The sequence below is a fragment of the Bos mutus genome, unplaced genomic scaffold (assembly GCF_027580195.1).
Source record: "Bos mutus isolate GX-2022 unplaced genomic scaffold, NWIPB_WYAK_1.1 CTG250, whole genome shotgun sequence".
NCBI classification, from domain to species: domain Eukaryota; kingdom Metazoa; phylum Chordata; class Mammalia; order Artiodactyla; family Bovidae; genus Bos; species Bos mutus.
Genome location: NW_027219755.1, coordinates 1 through 16,801, shown reverse-complemented (window position 1 = coordinate 16,801; position 16,801 = coordinate 1). Strand labels below are relative to the sequence as shown.

Here is a 16,801-nt window from a genome sequence, read left to right as displayed (position 1 = left end):
AACATGTTTAAAAGAAACCCCTTTTCCCTAGAAGACTTTGCTCCCCAAATATAATGTATTTCAATGCAAATCCAAGTAGACTGTGAAAGGCAGTAATAACAGTACAAATGTTAGGATTTTTCAAAGCAAAAAGCTTGACAGGTACAGTGATGGTCAGTTCCAGTGTCAGCTTGGCTGGGCCAGTCTCCAGTGATTCAACCAAACACTGGTCTAGATGTTGCCGTGAAACTACATCCACTAGTTTGTGGATGTAGTTCACATCCTTCATCAGAAGTTAAGTAGAGGAGATCACCCTCAACACTGTGGTTGCCTCATCCAGTCAGTCAAAGGCCCTTAGAGCAAAACCTGAGGCTTCCTGGAGGAGGAAGAAATTCTGCCTCAAGACATCAGGGTCAGCTCCTGCCTGAGGTTCCAGCCTACAGGCCTGCCTTTCTGATTTCACATTCACCCAGCTAGATCCCACAACCTCATGAGCCAATTATTTGAGACAAATCTCTTAATACACAAAAAAATCATAAAATGCAGTATAAATAGTATGTAAATATCAACCTGGGTACACAAATCAAAATAAACGCCCTTACGTACCTGAGCTGCGATGTTTACTAGAATAAGGAAGATGATGACAGACCAGTGAGCACCAGCTGTGAAGTAACTTGCATAGGTCTTAAAATCCACTTTTCTTTCCAACTGGTCTTCTAAAGGTAGTGTAACCTGTATGTTCTCAGTCTAGAAGGGAAACATGGCAGTGAGAGATGAAATTTTATATAATGAACCCCAAATTTCAAGAGTTCAACACTGCCCTCCACTGCAAAACTGTGGGGAAACAGACACATCGCATACACTGGCAGGAGTGCAGGATGGCCCATCTCCTATGGAGAAGGGTGTGGGAATATCTAGCCAAATCACATATGCATTTACCCCTGGACACAGCCATCCTACTTCTAGAAATCTATTAGAAATAAAAGAATATCCTCACAAGGTTATTCACTGTTGGGTAGCTTTGCTTAAAATAGATCATGACTTTCAGCACACACACAACAAAATCAATTAATGTAGAAATGCAGAAGTTTGCTCTAAAATAACACACAAAATGATATGGAGCTAATATATCCCTCTAGATGACTTGTGTCACTCAATGATAGAAACAGAAAACACAGGCTCAAAATACTAGCCAAATACAGTAAACTGAGATCACAGAGAGGGCTGGAATAATCAGTTTGGATAGCACATTGCAAATGTATGATCTGAATCTATTTGATTCTGAAATTTCAGAGTGATTCTTGAGTTTAGAAAGTTAACAGCTAATCCCAGTAATTATCAGAATCAGCCAGGCTCCTGGGTTTGGATATCAAAGAACATCTGTGTATTTTAAGGGAGCTCTAGTATATTTCTGCATTTCTGTCTGGAGCACTTAGAATGCATTATGGAGTCACGGGAGCCTAAAATGTTCTACTCTACCCTGGCCACTGGATCCAAGGTTGATAAGATGTGGTTGTCGGTCTTCAAGGGGAAGAAAGGAGAACGGGAACTAACACCAAAGTGTCTATCATGTGTCAGGTCCTTTGCACGTTACCTCTGACCTATCACAAACCATCTGACACCAAGGCAAAATACTACCATTAGTCATATGCAGTGCTAGAACATTCCAACATACAGGAAAAATAGATGATTTACTATGGCAACAGCAGGACTCAGTCTAAGGTAGTCTTCATATTAAGCTTCTGGATGCATAAGGGAAGTTGGGAGCCATGAGAGCAAGTAGGACACAACCATGGTAAACTGAAGAGTTCTCAATCAGTGTGAGCCACATGTACCCAGAAATGCACAGCAGTGCACCCACTACTGACCTCCATAAGGTTTTCCAACTACACCCAAAGGAGAACCACAAACAGGCTTGCTCCCTTCATGCTTTCCCATGAATTCCATGGAATAAGACTTTGGGAACTTAAGGGTCTACTTTGGGAAAAATGAAGATATCATTAGAGAAGCAGACTGAAGGTCCATGAAGCCACCAAGAGCAGAAAGACCAGGGCACACTGATGGATAGAAACTCACATCTTGGTCTTCTGGAGCTACATCCTTCCATGAGGGTCTAGGAGACTGTAGAGACCAACTCAAAGACTTGGAAATCAGAGTGGGAGTTCCTGGAACTGGAGATGGTTCAGATTGCTTATTCCCGTTGTCAAAAAGGGAAAGAATATCTACCCTAGATTTCAGGAACTCAGAGTAAGTCCCCCTTTTCACTGTTTTGCCCTAAAATAAAAAAAAAAAAATTGAGAGGAATTAATTTACATTTGATAATATTAAAACAAGCTAAATACTAGTCAAGAAAAGTTATGTGGCCTTAAATTGTGGTTTTTGTAAAAAAAAAAAAAAAAAAAAATCCCTGAGTCTAGAAGTCTTGTTGAAAAATCTAGTTCAGTCAACTCAGTATAGAACTGAGCATTGTGTTCTCTGCCAAACCCTGTGTTAGGTGCTAGGGGATATGAAAGAAACATGTGCTTGTGTGTTTAAAATGCAGGTCATTGACCTAAGTACCCTGGGCACTTGGGGAAGCAAAAAGCACAGAGTTTGGTGTAAGGATCAGCACAGTCTCTACAGACAACATGGGAATTGAGAGAAGCCTCCCTGGTGGCTCAGACAGTAGAGAATATGCCTGCAATGTGGGAGACCTGGGTTCGACCCCTGGGTTGGGAAGATCCCCTAGAAGAGGGCATGGCAATCCACTCCAGTGTTCTTGCCTGGGAAATCCCATGGACAGAGGGTCCATGGGGTCACAAAGAGTCTGACATGACTTGAATGACTAAGCACATACAGCACATTAGGTGAGAAGCAGAATTTTTAAAAACAGTCAACTGGGGAGGATATTCCAGGAAAGAAATTTAAACTTAACCCAGAGGTGGGGACCAGCACATCTGCATATGGGTAAGAGTCTCTCATTAAATCTTCACTGACCACTGTCACTGTCACACTATCATGTGCCCGGCTGGGATAACAGGAACCAGTCCCGGACAGAAAATCCAAGAGAGGCCTCTCCTTGGTCTACAACTGTCCCCAGACACTCAGCAAGTTTCCAACTTAAAATTCAATATTCCACCTTTTAAAGTAATTAAACAAGGAGGCCATGGGGCTGGGGTGGCTCTAAAGCCTTGGCAGTCTGTGTCCACAAACCAAAACCTAAGCCAGAATCAGTGCACTCAGATCCGAGAGAAAAACTTAAGACCAACCAACCACAAGCAGCCAACCAGCCTTCCCCAAAGCAGGCAACTGCTTAAGCTATAGCCAATCTCATCATGTTCTTCGAACACGAGTGACAGATCCTTGCACAGTTTCCCTCCCTTAGAAAGTCATATAAAAAAATATGTTTCACTATTTTCTGACCCCTAAGCAAGACACACCTGAATCACTCAGTGGCAAACAAAACATATAGGAGAAAAATCCCAGGATGCAAAACTCATCAAATGCAAGCAGCTCTGGTCAACAGTGGTAAGATGGAAGACGACTCCGGACCCTGGTTGGGACTCCTCTCACCCTTTCCCTGAGGTGAGCCAATGGGAGAAACCCAGTGAAGCATCTGGGTACCATCTGATACTTCAGAACTAGAAACGTATGTAGGATATGGTGTGTCTTGTTCCACTTGGGAGGCAAAATTCATACACCTCTTCAAGGAAATTAGTGCTCACCACTTGATATCTGTAATATACACAATGAAATGACTGGTAGTACAAAGACAGCAATTTCACTCAGCAGCCAAGCACTGACAATTCCAAGGGGACAAGGGGGCAGCCATCCCCCCCTCTGCTGTGAGAGACGGACCAAACAAACACTAAGGATGGACCCCACTCATGCAGGAGTATTCACCAGTGGACAAATAGTTGTTTTGTTAGTAGTAAAATTGGGGGTAGTGTCCTCAAAGGAAGTAATAAGGGGACCCTAAAACATCTAGGGATGGAATAAATAGGTTATTCTCTTGCCCACTGATCCTGTGCTCATAACACTGTCAACACTGGGATTTGCACACTAGAATTGCACTCTCTGCACATGAAATCAACTGCTCTCAAGCTCAGAAAACCTTAACCACCACCCCCTTCCCATTCCTAGAGGAGCAGGTAGGAGTCAACACATGGAACTGCTTCCAGAGAGACAGAGGTTCTGCATTCTAATAATCTTTCTTAGAGCAGAGATTCATTTCTTAAGTCGAGAATTTGACCAAGAGCCTGTGGAACAGTCAGGGATTAATGACAAAGGTGCTAAGACACAGAGGCAAACAAGCCAAGGAGTGAAGCGTCAAACGACCTCTAAGTCTGAATACTTCTCACTACTCTCCACCCCACCCCCAACCATGCTAGGAGTTGTGGGTTGGATGGTGCCCCCTCCTCAAAAAGATAAGTTCACACATGACACCTGTGAACATGACCTTATTTGGAAGCAGGATCTTTGCAGATATAATCAAGTTAAGATAAGGTCACCCTGGAGTAGGGTGACCCTATATCCAATATGACTGATGTTCTTATGAGACTCAGACAAACATGGGGACAATGACCATGTGACATCAGAGGCAGAGACCACAGTGCTGTAGCTGGAAGCCAAGGAACACCAAGGAAGGCCAGTGAACACCAGAGGCTGGAGGGAAGGAATCTCCCCTGCAGCCTTCAGGAGAGCATAGCCATGCCAGCACCTAGATTTGGGACTTGTAGCCTCCAGAACAAGGAGACAATAAACTTCTGTTGTTTTAAGTCACCCAGTTTGCGGTGCTTGGTTACAGCAGCTCTAGAAACTGATACTCTAGCCTGAGCCCACACTTCTGTCTCCTCAGCTTTACTAAGATTCCTAATTACTTCTTCTGTCACCCCTCCAGTGACCATCAGAGGAATCTTTCAAATCCACATCAGATCACATCCCTCCTCTGTTCTGGACCATCCGATGGCTTCCATCCCACAACCGCCCATTGTCCACTGCTCAGAGACCAGCTCCCTTCTGTCCCCTGCTCACTCTCCTCAGACACTCTGGTCTTCCTGCCATTCCTCCAACCTGCCCAGTCAGCTCCTTCCTTAGGGAGTCTGCCTTCCTTAGGACCCCCTGCCTCAGACCCCCCTCCCCCAGGTGACAATGTGGCCCCCACCTTCATGTCACTCAGACCCCGTAAGGCACCATCTCTTCAGGGAGGCAGCCAGGATGTTAGCCCACCTCTCTCTCTGTCACATCTTCCCCATAAGAACAGGAGCCCAGTGAAAGCAGGGCCTTGTCCTCCTGTTGCATAGGCTCCCACACGTATTGGGCACATAGAGACCTGGGCAGGGGGACCAGCAACTGGCAACACCAGCAGAGTGGGCATCTCTGACCTGAGTGCTTGGATACCCAACCTGGCTTCTGGTGTTAATGGAAGATGCTCTTTAGGCAAACTATGTATAACAATCACTTAGATACAATCAGATGTTAGTATCTCTAATTTCTAAGTGATACATTTTGACTTAAGTTGTGAAAGGAAAATGAAAACTTCTAAACAAAATTGAATCATTATCCTTAACAGATTTCATCAGAACAGTGACGATTTAGTAATACTGTTGCACTTTTATATACTTTAGGGTTTATGTGACTTAGAGTGTAGTAGTGACATTTCCTGCATTGGGGAAGGAAATGGCAATCCACTCCACTGTTCTTGCCTGGAGTATCCCAGGGATTGGGGAGCCTGGTGGGCTGACATCTATGGGGTCACACAGTCAAACATGACTGAAGCGACTTGGCAGCAGCAGCAGCAGTGACATTTCTGGACTTACCAGGTGGTGCCAGTGGTAAAGAACCCGACTGCCAATGAGACAGGATTCAATAGCAAGAGACTCGGGTTTGATCCCTGAGTCAGGAAGATTCCCTGGAGGAGGCCATGGCCACCCCCTCCAGTAATGTTGCCTGGAGATTCCCATGGACAGGAGCCTTGGGGGTTACAGGTCTTTGGGTTCATCCTCCAAGGCATGAACACCACCTACTCTGAGAAGGGGGTGTTTACCATGAATCCAAGGAGAATGACCTGTGGGGAGGTCTGTTCTTCAACACACCTGAGAGAAAAGCAATTCCCCAGACTTCTAGAAACCACTTACATCTTTCAGTATCAGAATCTGACTTGCATCTTCTAGGTACTGCAACTGATGAGTTACTAAGATTGTGATTTTCTCCTTCAAGGCCTGACGAATACACCTACAAATGCAAAAGGCACAGTATGCAAATGCACATTAATGGGGTGCTTCAAACCGGAAACTTATATTTTGAAAAAAATAAGACAGACTACACAGTAGTCAAAAATCTGCAGTTTAAAACCAAATCAATAATAAAAATTAAACATAAATCAATTAATCTTACTAGGTTCTTACATTTATCCCCAGTAAATTTGAACCTAACTCATCCCCAGTAAATTTGAACCTAACTCTGACTATGCCAAAGCCTTTGACTGTGTGGATCACAATAAACTGTGGAAAATTCTTTAAGCGATGGGAATATCAGGCCACCTGACCTCCCTCTTGAGAAAACTGTATGCAGGTCAGTAAGCAACAGTTAGAACTGGACATGGAACAACAGACTGGTTCCAAATAGGAAAAGGAGTACGTCAAGGCTGTATATTGTCACCCTGCTTGTTTAACTTATATGCAGAGTACATCATGAGAAATGCCAGGTTGGATGACGGACAAGCTGCAATCAAGATTGCTAGGAGAGAAATATCAATAACCTCAGATATGCAGATAACACCACCCTTACGGCAGAAAATGAAGAATAACTAAAGAGCCTCTTGATGAAAGTGAAAGAGGAGAGTGAAAAAGTTGGCTTAAAGCTCAACATTCAGAAAACTAAGATCATGGCATCCAGTACCATTACTTCATGGCAAATAGATGGGGAAACAGTGGCTATTTTGGGGGGCTCCAAAATCACTGCAGATGGTGATTGCAGCCATGAAATTAAAAGATGCTTACTCCTTGGAAGAAAAGTTATGACCAACCTAGACAGCATATTAAAAAGCAGAGATATAACTTTGTCAACAAAGGTCCATCTAGTCAAGGCTATGGTTTTTCCAGTGGTCATGTATGGATGTGAGAGTTGGACTATAAAGAAAGTTGAGAGCCAAAGAATTGATGGCTATTGAACTGTGGTGTTGGAGAAGACTCTTGAGAGTCCCTTGGACTGCAAGGAGATCCAACCAGTCCATCCCAAAGGAGATCAGTCCTGTGTTTTCACTGGAAGCACTGATGTTGAAGCTGAAACTCCAATACTTTGGCCACCTGATGAGAAGAGCTGACTCATTTGAAAAGACCCTGATACTAGGAAAGATTGAGGGCAGGAGGAGAAGGGGACTACAGAGGATGAGATGGTTGGATGGCATCACCAACTCGATGGACATGAGTTTCAGTGAACTCCGGGAGGTGGTGATAGACAGGGAGGCCTGGCATGCTGCAGTTCATGGGGTCGAAAAGGGTCGGACATGACCGTGCGACTGAACTGAAAAACTTCTAAAAAGTAATCCAATGAAGGAGGGGCACCAATAGCTAAGTTTTGTTTTTTTTTTTCCCTAAAACTCAGCTTAACAATTATTTACATGTTTCATAAAGAAAAGCAACTAATACTGAGATTCCTAAATTTGACTGAACTAAAATACTATTTCATCGCTATGTGGGAATGAGAGAAGAGGGATCTATGTCATATAAAAATGTGTACATTCTAGGGCAACTTTCTACATGATTATAATCAATTATGTAAATATTAGCAATGAAAAAACTAATAGATTCTCTGTAATCTTTGCCACAGTGCATTTGCTAAACACTTGCTCCCAAAGAACTTTAGACAGAAACTAAATCCTAGTGTGGCCTCCATCAGTCTCTGCAAAATTCCCAGTCCCAAACAGGAAGCAAGACTTCTTTCATTAGGACTGAACACCTTCCAAACATGAAAATAAAAGAACAGAACCCAAATGGCCCCAATCAAAATGGAAATCATCCAACAGCTCAGAGCACCCACCAGTTCTCTATAGTCAAAACCCCCCTCACTATTCAACCTTAAATTTTTTTCACAGAAAAAAAAATTACAACTGCTCCTACCTTTTAAAAGCAGACCCCTAGGAACTCAGCCCCAGTCTCATCCCACAGGGTCCACAACCCCTCTAGGGAAGCGAGCGTCCAGGTCTGGCACCCCGCTGACCATGGGCAGGGCTCCAGGCAGGTACTCTGGGAACCTAAGCCCCTTGCAGAGCAAATCTCAGGAGCATGGGCCACACCTCAGCCTGTGAGCGAGTCAGATGGAGAATCTGGAGGCAGCAGGCTGCAGCTCAGTCCCTCTCAGGAGTCTGACGATGTCAGACAAGCAACTAAACTTCATTTTCTTCATCTCAGAATGTCAGTGACAACTTCATCCACATGTTCTGAGAAGTCAAACCACCAACACGTTCAGTAAACGTCAGCCCCCTTCTCTGCTCCTCCCTAACCACAAGTGGCCCTGTGCTTTGGACTCAGGACAGAGTCCTAAGGGGACACTCTGGACACTGGGTCTGTGATCAGAATCAGGACCCCAGGACTCAACACACAAACCATCGCTTCATTAAGTCCAAAAGGATTCATGTTTACCCTTTAACATGTGTTAGTTAAGTGTTCATACTAAGTTTCTTGACTAACACTTTTTTCAGATTTAATACTAAAGCTTTTAAATAGAATTTTTTTCTCCTTAATTCATAATTACCTGCCAGTAGTCTAGGAAGGCATATGTTAATTAAATCTAATGGGCTGTAAAGTCCAAAATAGACCAACACAAAAGTTTTAAATTGTTTTCTTCTTAACATTCCATCACAGATGAGGTAACATAAATAATTATAACAAAGTGATCAGTTGATGGCTTTGAATTTTTCCTAGATAATGCTTTTATCCAAATCATTAGGAAAATACACTATTTTCCAAGTTTTTATTTTTTTTTTTTTTTAATTTTATTTTATTTTTAAACTTTACAATATTGTATTAGTTTTGCCAAACATCAAAATGAATCCGAGTTTTTAGAGTAAAGATTTCCAAGTCATGCCATAGAAATTACTGAGCAGCAACCAGTTGTTTAACTGCTATTCCTATATAAAGGCTGTGTTAATCCTATAATCCCACATATAATCCTATATAAGGGCTGGTCCCTGACAGCTCAGCTGGTAAAGAATCTGCCTGCAATGCAGGAGACCCTAGTTCATTTCCTGGGAAGATATGCTGGATAAGGGATAGACTACCCACTCCAGTATTGCTGGATTCCCCTGTGGCTCAGCTGCTAACCTGGATTTGATCCCTGGGTTGGGAAGATCCCCTGGAGAAGGGAAAGGCCAGCCACTTTAGTATTCTGGCCTGGAGAATTCCATTGACTGTACAGTCCGTGAAGTCGGACTATACAAAGAGTCCGACATGACTGAGTGACTTTCACTTTTCTGGGGAGACACGGGAGCCCTGAGACTCTCTGGGAGAACATCCTGGAAAAAGACACAGCAAGTGCAGGGGTCATGGGACAGAACACGCTGGGCTGAGGCACCTTCCTGCATTCATAGCTTGGGGGCAGGTGAGGGCACTCATAAATGGTCAAGGGCATCCACTGAGGGCTGTGGGAAGACAGAGGGCAGGGGCGTCCCCTGGAGGAGTGGGAGGGAATGGCAGGGCCACCTTCCTTCTGTGTCCTGTGCACTGCTCCCTGGCTCTGGGACAGAGGGACCAATGTGCACAGACAGAGGGGGTGAGAAAGGACCCCACAGAGCCCGCACAGCCACACACCGAGTGGGGGTAGAGCTGGAAAGGCTGCGGGGGCAGACGGCAAGGAAGCCTGTTCTCTGTCTGAGGACCTGGAGCTGCTTCCCGAATGTGAAGAGGGGTCTGAGAAAGGCTGGAGCAGGAGGGTGAGCTGTGTAGACAGCAGCATGTGAGTCTGATCAGGACAGAACTGAAGACTTGATAATGCAGGAGGTGGGGGTCTGGAATGTGGGGCTGAACCAGAACAGGATCCACAGCTGGACACAGGTGAGAGAGTATCAGTTCACCCAAAGCCACTCATCTTCTGTGGGTGACAGAATCCATTTAGTGTTCACAGCATAATGTAAAACTCACGAACCTTAATGACCTTCCTTCATAACTGAAGGAATCTGTTCATTGTAAGTAGAAGTGTGATTCATTCACTTTTGATACAAAATCCTTCACGTGACTAAGCTTCCACATGACCACCATCTCTCACAGCATATTGTTCGTCCAGTTCCCTAGCTTGAGAACACTCTCCAACTGCTGCTGAGTGATTTCCTAAATTGCTTTTATATTCTCTGCTTTTGCTTTAAATCACCATAGAGAATGTGGTTCTGATTAACACAACTGTCTTAAGCCTGCTTCTCTCAAGAATATATCCAAAGTGGTACACCCAAAATATTTGAGAGGATTTTATAAATAGCTCCTGTGTTCAAAAAAGAACTCAAGAGAACTTCTGTGATCAGCACACTGTACTTCACACTAATTGCCTTCCCCTGTGACATGGATGCAACAGCCAGTAGCATCTGTTCCCACCTTGATGGGGAAATTGTGCAGATGTTCACAAGATGGGGTGACACACATTTGTGAGTTCAAGGTCGGGTCCTAGGAATAAAGAGGCTGAGATACTCACAATGCCAGGAGGGTGGGGGTAGGGAATCACTGTCATAGCACTAGCTCCTGTCACTGAACTCATGATAAGACACAGGCACTTCTCTAATGAAAAATTCATCAAGTCATGAACAGGAGAAGGTGGGAGGTCAGATCAGAGAACTGGAGGCCACGCCATGTGTCATCTGCCCTGTTCTCTCATGTTCTCAAAGATTCAGTGCTACTATGCATGTTTGTATAAGTGTTACAATGTATATAACATGAAATTTACCATTTTAACAATTTTAAGCATACAGCCCAGTGGCACTAAGTACATTCACATAGTTGTGCAGGCATCACCACCATCCATCTCCACGACTCTTTCATCACCCCAACACTGAGCACATTTTACACCTGGGCAGGTTCCACCAAAGACTAACGACCTCTGCTTAGAGGACATGGAATCCCAGCTCCTCATATCCAGGGCTCTGAAGTCTCTTCACTTGGCTATCTCTGAGATTCACTTGACACTTTAACCATCAGTTTCTTAGAATTTGGTGACAGGGACTTTAAAGAGTTAATCATTACCCTCAATTATACTGGACCTAATCTAATCTGACTGGTGTGCTTAGATGAAGTGGAGACTAAGACACAAGGACAGAGACACAGGACTGCAAATCAATGAAGTTGGAACACACCCTCCCTCCATGCACAAAAATAAACTCAAAATGGCTTAACGACTTAATCATAAGATGTGATACCATAAAACTTTAGAAGATATTAGAGGCAAACATTCTCTGACATAAATTATACCAACATTTTCTCCTAAGGCAGTAGAAATATAAGCAAAAATATACAAAAAGGGCTTTCTTGGTGGCTCACTGGTAAAGAACCCGTGTGCCAATGCAGGAGACATGGTTTCGATCCCTGGTCCAGGAGGGTCCCACATGCCATGGTGCAACTAAGTCCATGCACCACAACTACTGAGCCTGTGCTCTGGGGCCCAGAAGCCTCACCTACTGAGCCCACACAGTCTAAAGCCAGTGCTCTGCTCAGGAGGAGCCACTGAAATGAGAAGCCCACACACTGCAACTAGAGAGAAGCCCCTGCTCATCACAACTAGAGGGAAACCTCCACCAACAAAGAGCCAGCACAGCCATAAACAGATAATTATTTTTAATTAAAAAAAAAGTAAGCAAACAGGACCTAATCAAATTTACAAGCTTTTGCACAGTAAAGGAAACCATAAATACAATAAAGAGACAACCTATAGAATGGGAAAAAATACTACAAATAATGTGACCAACAAGGGCTTAATTTCCAAAATATACAAACAGCTCATATAACGCAACAACAACAAAAAATCCAATCAAAAACTAAACTGCCTTTTTTTTAGGCAGAAAAACTAAATAGACATTTTTTCCAAAGGACAGACACAGATGGCCAAAAGAAGCTCACCATTGTGAATTATTGAGAAATGCAAATCAAGACTACAATCTGGTATCACCTCACACCAGTGAGAATGGCCAGCATTAAAATAACAGTGGCTGAGGGGGAATGGAGTAAAGAGAACCCTCTTACACTGCTGGTGGGATTATTAGTTGTTGCAGGCATTATGGAAAACATTATGGAGATTCCTCAGAAAACTAAAAACAGAATTATCTTATAATCCAGTAATCCCATTTCTGGGCATATATCTGGGGAAAACTATATATCAAAAAGACACATGCAACCCTATGTTCATAGCAAAACTATTCACAATAGCCAAAACATGGAAATAACCTAAATGTCCATAGACAAATGAATGGGTAAAGAAGATGTGATACATATAGACGATGCAATACTACTCAGCCATAAAACAAAAAGAAAGAAAGAATACCATTTGCAGAAGTGTGGATGGACCTAGACTTTATCATACTAAGTGAAGTAAGTCAGAAAGAGAAAGATATCACATATCACTTATATGTGGAATCTAAAATAAGGCAAAAATGAACCTATCTATAAAACAGAAACAGACTCACAGACAGTGAACAGACGTGGGGTTGCATGGGTGGAGGGGGTGTGGGGGAGGGATGGACTGGGAATTTGGGGTTAGCAGATGCAAACTGCTGCTGCTGCTGCTAAGTCGCTTCAGTCGTGCCCGACTCTGTGTGACCCCATAATGGACAGACAACATGGTTCTATGGTACAGTGCAGAGAACTATATTCAGGATATTCAATATCCTGAGATAAACCATAATGGAAAAGAGTATTAAAAAGAATGTATAGCTGTGTATAACTGAGCCATTTTGCTGTACAAAGAAAGTAACACAATATTGTAAATTAACCATATTTCAATAAAAATTTTTTTTAAAAAAAGGACAGAGACACAGGGGTGCTCGAGGACAGAGGGGAGACCACGTGAGGACACCGTGCGGTGGCCGCCACAGAGTCCAAAGCTGCCCATGTGCTGAACTCCCAGCCTCAAGAACCCTGAGAGAATCAATTTCTGTTCTCTAAGCACCTCCATCTGTGACAACTTGGTAGAGTGAATGTTTTTGTCCTCAAAATGCATGCATTAAAACCTAATCTTCACTTTCTTGGTATTAGGAGGTGGGGCCATCAGGAGGTGATCAGGTCATGAGGGTGGAGCCTCCATGAAACGGATTAGTGTCCTGATAAAAGGAACCACAGGGCTCCCTCACCCTTCCAGCATGAGAGGACACCGGAATCAGACCCTCACCAGACGCTGAATCTGCCAGCACCCTGACTTGGACTTTCTCAGCCTCCAGAACCGAGAGAGATAAACTTCCATTATTTCTAAGCCACCCAGCTCTGGTTCCTGTGAGAGCAGCCTGGATGGACACAATCCTAGAAACTAACATAGGACCTGACAATGAGAATTCCCAAACAGCTTCTCTCTGCTGAACACCCCGCCTCCTCCAGGTGAGGACATGCCTGCTGTCCTCCTCACAGCCCTGCTTCCTCCTCCCACCACACCTGAGCTTCTCCTTTTCCTTCAGCAAAGGACTGGGTCCTCTTCTCAGCCTCCACACACACCCACCCAGCCTGAAGGCCCCCAGGGCACTGCCCGCCCAGCTCCGGGCACAGGGAGCTTTCCAACTTCAGTGAAAGCCTCCAGCTGCCACTTCCATTTCCACTTAGTACTTCCTACCCTGTATGGAAACTTTCTAAACCGTGATTCTGCTGAGCTTTCCCAGGCATCTGTGTTAACAAGCTCCACATAGAGACAGGTTCCTCAGAGGCAGGAATGAGAGCTGGGTGTCCTAGTCTCCCTTATTCGGCCCAGTGTGGTCCTTACCCTCTCTTGGCTCACCATCCTCCTTGTAAACTGAGAGGTTTTGTGTAGGAACATCTGTAAGGGCATCGATCTCAGTGTATACAGCAGGACATTAATAAGTGCAGCTGGAAGGCTCTTTGGCTTTACAAGGTGAACGACAGCAAGGGAACTAACTGTGGGGTAGATGTGGAGGCTGTTTCAGAAAAAGAAAATTCATGAGGCTTTCAAACAGGCCAGTCTAGACTCCACCAGAGGCCTCAGTCAGCGTGTGTTAGGACAGAAAAGCATCAGAGCTCTTCTCCTTCAGGAGTTCTGTGGCCAAGAAAGAGCCACTGACAACAAATTCCAGAACCAAGTGACAGTCAGGACTTTAACCAAGATATCAAGTTTCAAATTCAAGGTTACCCTACATGAGGGTCTAAGTATTAATTCTAGTAAGAATCCATTGCTGCTGCTAAGTCGCTTCAGTCATGTCCGACTCTGTGCGACCCATAGATGGCAGCCCACCAGGCTCCCCCATCCCTGGGATTCTCCAGGCAAGAACACTGGAGTAGGTTCCCATTTCCTTCTCCAATGCATGAAAGTGAAAAGTGAAAGTGAAGTCACTCAGTCGTGTCTGACTCTAGCGAACCCATGGACTGCAGCACACCAGGCTCCTCAGTCCATGGGATTTTCTAGGCGAAAGTACTGGAGTGGGGTGCCATTGCCTTCTCCGAAGAATCCATTAAGCAATGTTAAATAATTGAATCATATTCAGATGTGAAATAAATCATTTGCAAATTCTAGTCTTTATTAAGTATTTCCAAACCAACAGATTAATTCATAAGCATAAACCAAAAGTCTTTTCAAAGAAGTCCTATGTCAGTACTGAAAACTTCACTTCTAAGGTGCCTTGAACACACGATGGAGGAAAAGGGCTGGTTACCAGGTTACCAAGTCCTACTCTCTGATTTAAAAATTTTACATTGCCCTTCTTATCCCTGGGGTCTGGATCCATCAACTACAAGTCATGGAGGAATCTTCGATCTATCCCTCACTCCCTAAAGCATGGACCCCACTGTCCTCCACACACTGGAAGCACCTGCTGTATTTTCCTGTCCTGACCTCATCATGATGTAAGGTTTCTCTAGGATGGATCTTCTATGGAGGGAAGGGAGTAGAGAGAGGAACACCAGGGCAGAGGGAGCTGAGTCTCCTGGAGCACAAAGACCTTCCTGAGCTCCCTTCCCTGATCCCTACAGGTTCCTGGAAAGAAGAAATGATGTAAAACGGGTGCAAACTCACTGTTCAAACAAGTGCCTGCTGATTCCTGCATCCACTGCGCTGAGCGGATCATCCAGGAGGTAGATGTCTGCGTCCTGATACACAGCTCTAGAAAATGTAGAGAGACATCAAGAGAAGACACTTCACACTCCCTGGGTCTCATCTCTGAATCATGATGGCGTCCAACAACTTCATGTTCCTTCCTGGAGCCCAGGGAAAGGGCCAAGACCCTGCTTCACACAGGCCTACCCGGTGAGCGGGGTCTACCTGCTCACGTCCACTAGGAGCTGCAGAGGAAGAGGGGTAGGATGGCAACTGAAACCCCATTTACCTGGCAAGGCTGACCCGGGCTTTCTGGCCTTCACTCAGCGGGGTTCCTCCATCTCCTGTCACAGTTAGATCTCTTTCCTTCAAATTCTGAAAATCCTGTATGGGGATAGAAAAGGGGAAAAAGAAAAACATTTAAAATGTGTTCTCCTGCCATCCTAACCTTTTAGCATAAGTTCTTCATACAAGTGTTTAATCAACAGCAATGGGCTTATTTCATAGTGACTATACTGTAACCAGGAAAATTAAACTCTCAGGGCTTTTCACTTGTTTTCATTCTGTATTTTTTCAAAGCATTTATGCATTTTACCACTTTAACATGTATTTACTGAGGATTGAATATACACCAGGCACCGTTCTGGGCACAATGAATTCATCCATGAGAAAACAGAGCCCTTAGAATTTCTTTCCATGGTAGGAGGTGGATGATATGGAAAATTAACCTGAGCATAAGTATCCAGGACAAGAAGGAAAAGGAAGCCAGCTCAGGGGGATGGAGAGTGAAGGAGGGAAGTGAGTCCACACTGGATTGGGAGGGCTCTGCTCAGAGTGGGTGTGAGCAGATCTGGGGGTGGGGGCTGGGGCTCAGGCAGACCTGGAGAGGCTGCTCCTCACAGATGAAGGGGTGGGTGCAGGGACCACAGGGAGGTGCCCAAGGTGTTCAGGACAAGGAGGCAGGAGAGCAGAGCAGAGTAAGAATGAGGGGAGTGAGGGCAGAGACAGAGCAGGAGGAGCCTGGGGGCACTCTAGTAAGAGGAGGAGGGGGAGGGGAGGACTGACACGGTCTGAGGTTTACAATGAAACTCCTGTGCTTTGCAGAAACCAGGCAGTAATTGGGAAAGGGTGAGGGCAGATACAAGTGAGGACATTACTGGAATAAGCTAGAGAACAGTGGGAATGGAGAGACGGGGTCACACTCCAGACACATTTGGAAGGCAGAGTTGTGAGACCTGCTGACAGGATGGGTGTGGGCTATCAGAGGAGACTGTGGTGTCTGGGGTGAGGAGGGGGACGGACAGGGTCTCCATTTAATGAGCTGGGGAAGATGGTGGAGGCAGGTTTAGGAGACATCACTTGTGGACAAGCTGAGACGAGCTCTCGGTGATGTCATGGTGAAGCTGGACATGCAGGTGCAAAGGTCTGTGCTAGAGACACAGGTGTGAGAGCTGGAGGCCCAGGAGGTGAAGGCACAGGACTTGTTTTATCTCAAGTTACCAGTTGTCCTGATCTTGGTCTCTGCTTCTCACTTTCAGAGAAGGGATAACACCTCGCCAATGTCGTCACAGTGATACTTAAGGCAAGTCATACAATGACAGACAAGGTCTGTATAAGAAAT

General features: G+C 44.7%; 1 protein-coding gene across 1 annotated transcript in view; it reads right to left on the bottom strand.

Moving 5' to 3' along the window:
• LOC102286098 (ATP-binding cassette sub-family C member 4) overlaps nt 1-15,564 on the bottom strand; it is a gene marked incomplete at its 5' end in the record, with an annotated part of 98,122 nt that extends 82,558 nt beyond the window's left edge. Inside the window, 5 exons of the mRNA XM_070366901.1 lie at nt 586-726; nt 2,056-2,253; nt 6,096-6,192; nt 15,160-15,246; nt 15,470-15,564. Of these exons, the coding sequence (XP_070223002.1) occupies nt 586-726; nt 2,056-2,253; nt 6,096-6,192; nt 15,160-15,246; nt 15,470-15,564 (618 nt within the window). The remainder of the gene's footprint in view (nt 1-585; nt 727-2,055; nt 2,254-6,095; nt 6,193-15,159; nt 15,247-15,469) is intronic.
• Between the last annotated feature and the right edge of the window lie 1,237 nt (nt 15,565-16,801).